The sequence below is a fragment of the Pecten maximus genome, unplaced genomic scaffold (genome assembly GCF_902652985.1).
Source record: "Pecten maximus unplaced genomic scaffold, xPecMax1.1, whole genome shotgun sequence".
NCBI lineage: Eukaryota > Metazoa > Mollusca > Bivalvia > Pectinida > Pectinidae > Pecten > Pecten maximus.
Window position 1 is genome coordinate 1 of NW_022981574.1, and position 7,888 is coordinate 7,888.

At 33.3% G+C, this 7,888-nt stretch overlaps 1 protein-coding gene across 1 annotated transcript; it reads left to right on the plus strand.

The window, feature by feature from the left end:
- Positions 1-5,279: 5,279 nt before the first annotated feature.
- Positions 5,280-7,882, plus strand: LOC117320138 (ubiquitin carboxyl-terminal hydrolase BAP1-like; the record flags this gene model as incomplete). Its single annotated transcript, XM_033874805.1, is given in 4 exon segments — positions 5,280-5,754; positions 6,188-6,279; positions 7,028-7,120; positions 7,453-7,882. Coding segments are annotated over 4 exon segments (864 nt in total), but the record flags the coding sequence as incomplete, so codon positions are not given.
- Between the last annotated feature and the right edge of the window lie 6 nt (positions 7,883-7,888).

The following is a 7,888-nucleotide window of genomic DNA, read 5'->3' on the forward strand; positions in this document are numbered from 1 at the left end:
GTTGATATGGCGAGATACAAGAAAGTTTTTTGTTTTGTATATAATGAAACGTAGAATATTATCATAGAAGAGCTATTATTATGACAGCACTGTATGGATTTTACGGATCTTACTTACCTATGTAGATTTCATGTTCCTTCCCCTTTGGCCTGGATAATATGAAATTGAACAGATAATGTGCGTCCATGTTACCAGCATGGAGTGGACATACAGTGGACAATGTAGAAAACCTTTAAAATACAACAAAGTTACGGGACAAGTTGGAAGCTGAAATCATATTCACTATTTGTATTTATCTGGAATCTTACAGCAAATTTTCAGACTCTATTTGTAAGGTTGGACTCTGAGGAAACTGATGTTGATTTAGCATTTGTCCCTAAATCTTACATCTGTGTTTGTAAAGTTGAAAGCTGAAATTTGTTAAGTATATATTATAATTTTACACTAAATTTTACTGCCTGTATTTGTATGGTTGGAAACTGAGAGGTGTTATATCATTTGAACTTAAATCTTGCAGCTTGTATGAATGAATACAAATACTCTTTGTTAATTCTTGTAACTACATATGTATAAATATCATTCAATGTTGAACAGTATAAATAAGTTAACTAGTAATGGCTATCTTGTATTTGGGGATTATGGTGATTCTGAAATGGATGAACTGGATGAATGAGGTAGCTGGCATGGCATGGATAGCAGTCACTCTCCCAGCCAAATTAAAATAGGTTTACATAACTGATTTAAATATGAAATGATGAGAACATTTGATATACTTTAACAGGTATTGATGTTAATACACTTAACAAATCATGCACATTTTAAATTTGTTGACACAATTTTTATGAACACTTTCCGATTTATATCTAAATGTATATTAAGAATATTTTTGTTAACATGTTTTTACATATATAGATGTGTTGTACTTATATAACTTTGTCACTTGACAGACAGGACGATTCCCATATTAATTTTTGTGAAACCTTTATAGACGTGAGATATATGTTTTTACCTATGAGACATGGCACACTGTGTAGATGTTGTAATGATTTCCAATAGAGGTGATATGTAGGTGTTAATGGAATCTTTAAGGCCGCCATGTGACAGAAAAATCTCCAACCCTCAGTGTGATATTCCTGGTTGTCTGTCCCTTGGCTCAAATGCCTGCGTAACATAACAGATCTAGATCAGACCATACGTATATTGTTAAGTGCAGACAAACTAAAGAGTTTTTATAGACGTGATGATTTTTTACACCTTTTTGATTTCATCTGTATACACGATGATTTCATTGACTTGTTCCCTCATAGATTATCAATATGACTATCAGAGATTACCTTAAGTCAATTGGCCATTACAAGAAGTTTAAGTGTCAACTTCTTTGTTATGAAGTAAAGTGTCAATGAATATATATAATGTATAAATCGAGCTAAATTCCTTTATAGCGGGTCATTTTCTAAACATCTTTACAACAGCCTATCCATTGTTTAGTACATCCTATCTACTGTGTAGTCAATAATTTAACAAGTTGTTTTCTTAACAATTCTATACGAGAAGTTATATTTCTGTAAAGCTTTGTCTTTTTAGCAAATTGTGAATATTTTTTTCATAATTATTTCATAGCCAGTATATACTACTCTATAAAATGTGACACACTGATTCCTGATCAAATTGTCTTCCTTTTCTGTGTTTCAAGCTCCTGGACTCCAAGGTATAGCATATAAGTGGACTTTCTGGGTGTTTAAATGTTGTTGTAGCTTTCACTGGGGCCTACCTGGTGCATCCTCAAGTGGACATGCCTTGGGTCTTTTCTCTTTTCTTTTCCTGCTCCAAAATTTTGGTAGCTTTTCTCATGACAAGTATATTCTGTTTTATTCAATATTTATTTGAACTTTTCATAATTATGTTTTATGTAAATTTGGTGTCTTTCTTTTTCTTTTTAGTTTTATTCTTCACATTGATGTCTTTTTTCTGTGTTGTGCATTTTGTTTTCAATTTTTTTTCCATTTTAAGTTCAAATCAAGCTTATGTCTAGTTCCTTATCGTTAGGAGTATTTGTGTTTAAACAATTAAGATTTCATCATTTTGAATTACAGGACATTTTCATAATGACATATTGTGGAATAAAACCTTTTAATTGGTACTGATGGTTTCTTTGAATATAAGTATTGTAATTATTTGGTACAGATCAGATCTTGTTATTAACTCTTTTCCATATTAAGTTATAGACTCTGGGCTCTTTCATCTTTAAATCAGGTGTAACTTTGTGCTTGTACCTTTTCAGAAAATTTCAAATTTGATGAAGGTACCACTTACTTTACTTAATTTGAAATTGGGAAAATCAAACAGAACTTTTTTATCAGATGAAGCAATATTTTATTCCCTTGATTTCTAAACAATAAAGTGATCCTTAGTAATCTGGCTCAGACATGCTACTGTTACATGTGTATATGCAAAACAAAATTAAAAATATTTTTTAACAAAATGAAAATCCAATTTAGCATTTTCCAACTTTAATTATTAATTGTCCATTTACTAATTTAGTAAGTATATGTGTATTTCTAACTTAAAAATGACTTTCCAATTATTTTGTTCAGTAGAAAAGTAATCAGAATTTTATCCAGTCGAGACAAGAAAAAAACAAAACAAAACTGGTAGTAAAAAGTTTTAAGTGTTTTGCCCGAAGCAATTTAGGGATTATTGTATGTGTAATTGCAGAATAAACAACAAATTCTATAAATGAAAAAATATGAAATCTACTAACCATCAGCATCCATTAAAACTATGTCTTCTTAAATAGAAAGTCAGGTGGTACCATTTTGGCAGTGCTGACACATCCTCCATAGAAACATGCTGATATTTAAACATTAGTCAAAGTAGAATTCTAAGACTTTTAGAACTCAGTTAATGATGATTTATGAATGGTAATTATGTAAATTTTGGACTTTAAGTTATTGTTACATTTGATAATTCAATCAAGAACTCATGTGTTGCTACTTTCTTTTAATACTGAATTATTTATGATAATCTACCCAAGGGAGATAACTCTTACACAAGTCACAGACGTAACATAAAAGGTAACATGTAACCTTAAGGGGAACATTGCTTCACCACGTTGTAAGCAGGCATGCCTTTGAGGTGAAAAAAGGGTTCCTGACTTTCCACATATCTTATATTTCTTATTTAAAACCAGACCACAAATAATACATCTCTATGGGATGTATGGTATTCAGTATTTGTTACACACTGTAGGACCGGGTTAATGATCTCTATGGGATGTATGGTATTCAGTATTTGTTACATGCTGTAGGACGGGGTTAATGATCTCTATGGGATGTATGGTATTCAGTATTTGTTACATGCTGTAGGACCTGGTTAATGATCTCTATGGGATGTATGGTATTCAGTATTTGTTACATGCTGTAGGACGGGGTTAATGATCACAATGGGATGTATGGTATTCAGTGACCGGGTTAATGATCTCTATGGAATGTATGGTATTCGGTATTTGTTACATGCTGTAGGACCGGGTTAATGATCACTATGGGATGTATGGTATTCAGTATTTGTTACATGCTGTAGGACCGGGTTAATGATCTCTATGGGATGTATGGTATTTGTTACATGCTGTAGGACCTGGTTAATGATCTCTATGGGATGTATGGTATTCGGTATTTGTTACATGTTGTAGGACCGGGTTAATGATCACTATGGGATGTATGGTATTTGTTACATGCTGTAGGACTGGGTTAATGATCTCTACGGGATGTATGGTATTCAGTATTTGTTACATGCTGTAGGACCGGGTTAATGATCTCTATGGGATGTATGGTATTCGGTATTTGTTACATGCTGTAGGACCGGGTTAATGATCACTATGGGATGTATGGTATTTGTTACACGCTGTAGGACTGGGTTAATGATCTCTATGGGATGTATGGTATTCAGTATTTGTTACACGCTGTAGGATTTAGGTATTCAGTATTTGTTACATGCTGTAGGACCTGGTTAATGATCTCTATGGGATGTATGGTATTCAGTATTTGTTACATGCTGTAGGACGGGGTTAATGATCTCTATGGGATGTATGGTATTCAGTATTTGTTACATGCTGTAGGACGGGGTTAATGATCTCTATGGGATGTATGGTATTCAGTATTTGTTACATGCTGTAGGACGGGGTTAATGATCTCTATGGGATGTATGGTATTCGGTATTTGTTACATGCTGTAGGACGGGGTTAATGATCTCTATGGGATGTATGGTATTCGGTATTTGTTACATGCTGTAGGACGAGGTTAATGATCTCTATGGGAAATCGGTATTTGTTACATGCTGTAGGACGGGGTTAATGATCTCTATGGGAAATGGTAAATGATTTTGTGTAAGTGTTGAAGAGAATTGTCTGTTTATGTGTTGTTTGTGACAGATCAGGGACATGGCAGTGATATTAATGTTCCATATACCCATTGTCCTTTATGTTATTTATTTGTAGATTATAAACATTTCTGTGTACAGGCAAGGTTTGTACTAGCTTTAAATTTCATGAACTCATTATGGTTGCTCTTAAACATCTATAGAGTATTGCCTGAAATCTTAGTTTTTTTTCAGAGAAAAGGGCATAAAATGAAATACCTTGTAATGATAATGATAAAAGGAAATCTTAGAATGTATGGTGCCAAAAATCTACTATGTGCAAATCAAGAAATATTATCAGTTAAAAATACTAAAAAAGTTAATCTAAACATCTAATAACTCAATAATTTCTTACTAAAAAGGATTGTACTATTTCTGCTGTACACAGAAAATGGCATTAGTATACTGTGTAGGTTGATCAGAGGAATGAGAATGTGTAGGTATTAACAGGTACAGGCTGCATGCATTATTAATATTTCACATGTATAACCGTAGTCACTGACACCACATCCCAATTATTTATAAGGTATTTCTATATATTTATATATGTATGTGTAGTTTATTATACAATAACTTGTAATGCATTATTTTCATCACAGTCTTTCCAGAAATTCATAATACTAAACATTGCAGAAATATTTTAAGCTTAAAAGTACCTGTAGTTGAAAATTTTCACTAGCAAAAATAATTTTAGAGTACTTGATTCACAGTTATCAGAAAAATACATTATGTGAATAAAAGTGTAGCATTTGCAGCATATTATAGTAGACATTTCTCTTGTAGGCATGATTAACATGACACCAATGATTTTGAATTTTGTTTTGAAATTGCATTTCTGTGACCCAAAAGATTATTATGTATTTTAGATGGTCAAGGTGACCACTCCAGGACTTTCTGCAGCTGAAAAAGAAAAATATATGGTGGCAGTAAAGAAGCATGGTCAGCTTCCAGACGTGATTGTAACAAGGGAGACAACTTCTACAACTTTTACAATAGACACTAATAGTGCTACCAAGACGACTGTAGTGAAGACTTGTCCTAAACAGGAGAGTGAGACGAGTGATCACCCAGAGGAGGGTAGTTCTAGTGAGAAAGTCAACACCACTGACACCATGGATGAAGACAAATCTGATAAATCTGAATCTGTTAATCCTGTCACAGCATCCTCAGAGTCGGATCCCCCCAGGGATGTCACTACACCTCTGACCATAGAGACACAGCTGAGTGGGTCCTCGCCAGGCCCCAGCAGTGAGAGTACTGACACAGCATCAGAGGCTGGTAGTTGTTTCAGCTCTCCAAACAGTACACTGTCGTCCTGTAACAGTCCTCGTCTGGCTGGAGGTACGTCACACCCATTGTGGAGTAGACATCTCAGGTCTCAATTTCATCAATATTCCTTAACTTTTGGAAATTCTTTAAATTACAGAACTAAAAGATACTTTTCCTTAAATCCAATATTGGTTTCCTATAGAAAATTTTAAGTTAAGGAATTTCCTTAACATTGATAATACTAGGACCTGTACACATTTTACTCTCTGGTTACTTGTGTATGAGATGACATGTGTTCTTATGGAAATTATCAGCAGGAATGATATTGCTTTTGTAAGTACATATGTACAATATACATGTATAACAAAATGAACTGCATTTAAGTAAGGAATAACTGAGGCTTAAATTGAGTGTTGTGATTAAAAGAAAAGCACAAATCAGAAAAAAGATGTTCCAGGCGTAATTAAATTATTCGATTTTCAAGTAATAACTTTTTTTTTTACAGAGATGTCACCAGGAGGGACAAAAAGAGAAGGGGAGTCCAGTCATGGCCGACATAAACATCGGTTCAGCAGTAATCAAGCATTTACGCCCAAGGTATCCCATTAAGATTTTCATTGCATCTCTTCTTTTTTTCTTTTTTTAAGCCAAATTACATACTTCATACATCCTAAGGTTATTCGTATTTCATGATGACAAGTAACACTGTCCAATATATTTTTTATGTTAGATAATGGTTATTGAATCAAAAAGGACAACAACAAAAATGCATTCTTAACATTCTATATTACTAGTATGCTTTCTGGTAATATCAGAAAGTTTGTTATAGCTGGGTAACATATATAGCTCACTGTGAAATATAAAATAAAATATACAGGGGTAACATATGACATAACATACCTGGGTAACATAGAATATAACTTGAAGCATAACATGAAATTTACATTTCCATACTTTGAGTTGCTCAGTATGTACCAGGTAATTTTATAAATTGAAATATTGGATAGGGTCTGATTTTCCTTTATTTTCATTGCCTAAAACATTGTCACATGGAGGTAAATATGGTGTTATACCCACCTGGGTGGAATAAAATATCTGCTATTGATAAAGGGCAAAACACGAGGTCAATATTCTAGATTATAACAGATCAGTATTAAACGACTACAACTGGTATCATGTGTAAGGCAGCGTGTATCGTTATACATGTATGTATGTTGCATGGGCAAATTTAGATATTTTAGCAGCAACAGCAGACTTTTCAAATTCTTTGTATTTATATGACTTACATCATTGGTATGAGTTGCTGAGGTGATAGATTCTGATGTTATATCATCTTACTTTACAGGACCTGTTGGCTTTGCTGAAAAATGTAGAAAATGAAATCGCTCTGTGCGAAACGAATCTAAAGGATGAAATTGAGAAGAAAAGGAAATACCAGGTAAAATAAAATTGTATTTAGATAGTAGAAACTCGTAACAATATCAATTTTGTTCTCTATTTGATTGTACTGAATGCACAATTGACTTAATGCTGCAAATCACCTATAATGTTGATTTACATAATTTAATGAAAAATTGTGAGCAGAGCTGGCAATGAATAGATATTTATTTCGAAATATCAATTTGGTTTCAATAAAACAACAGCTATACAGCAGACATTGTCTTTGTTTACTCACTAAACAAATACAAATACATGTACATGAAGTAAAAAAAATGATGTGATTTTCTAATGTGAACATTTTCAAATCTTCCTATATATTTATATTTTCAGATTGATGACTGTCGACGGACACATAACTATGACCAATTCATCTGTACATTCCTGTCAATGCTGGCGAAAGAAGGTCACCTCGCTGACCTTGTCGAACAGCAAGTCCTGGCCAACAAGCGACATGGCAGTGTTAGCTCTGGACGGATAACCAAAGTGTCCTTAAATGATCGTCGTAAACGACCGCGACCTAAAAAAAGACGATGAGATTATTATGAACTTGTGAATACTTTATATACAAATTACATTTGAAGGAAATCAACACCTGTCTCCTGACCTAGTAACATAATTCTGAGGTAGTGCTTCTTCGTGTTTTAATTACAATCCGTTATCACAAGTTGAAGTGTTGATATTGATATCTTACTATGTGCCACATGTTATAGTTTCTGAAGAAAATGTATCATACACATAATTTACAACAGAAAAGGAAATCAGATAT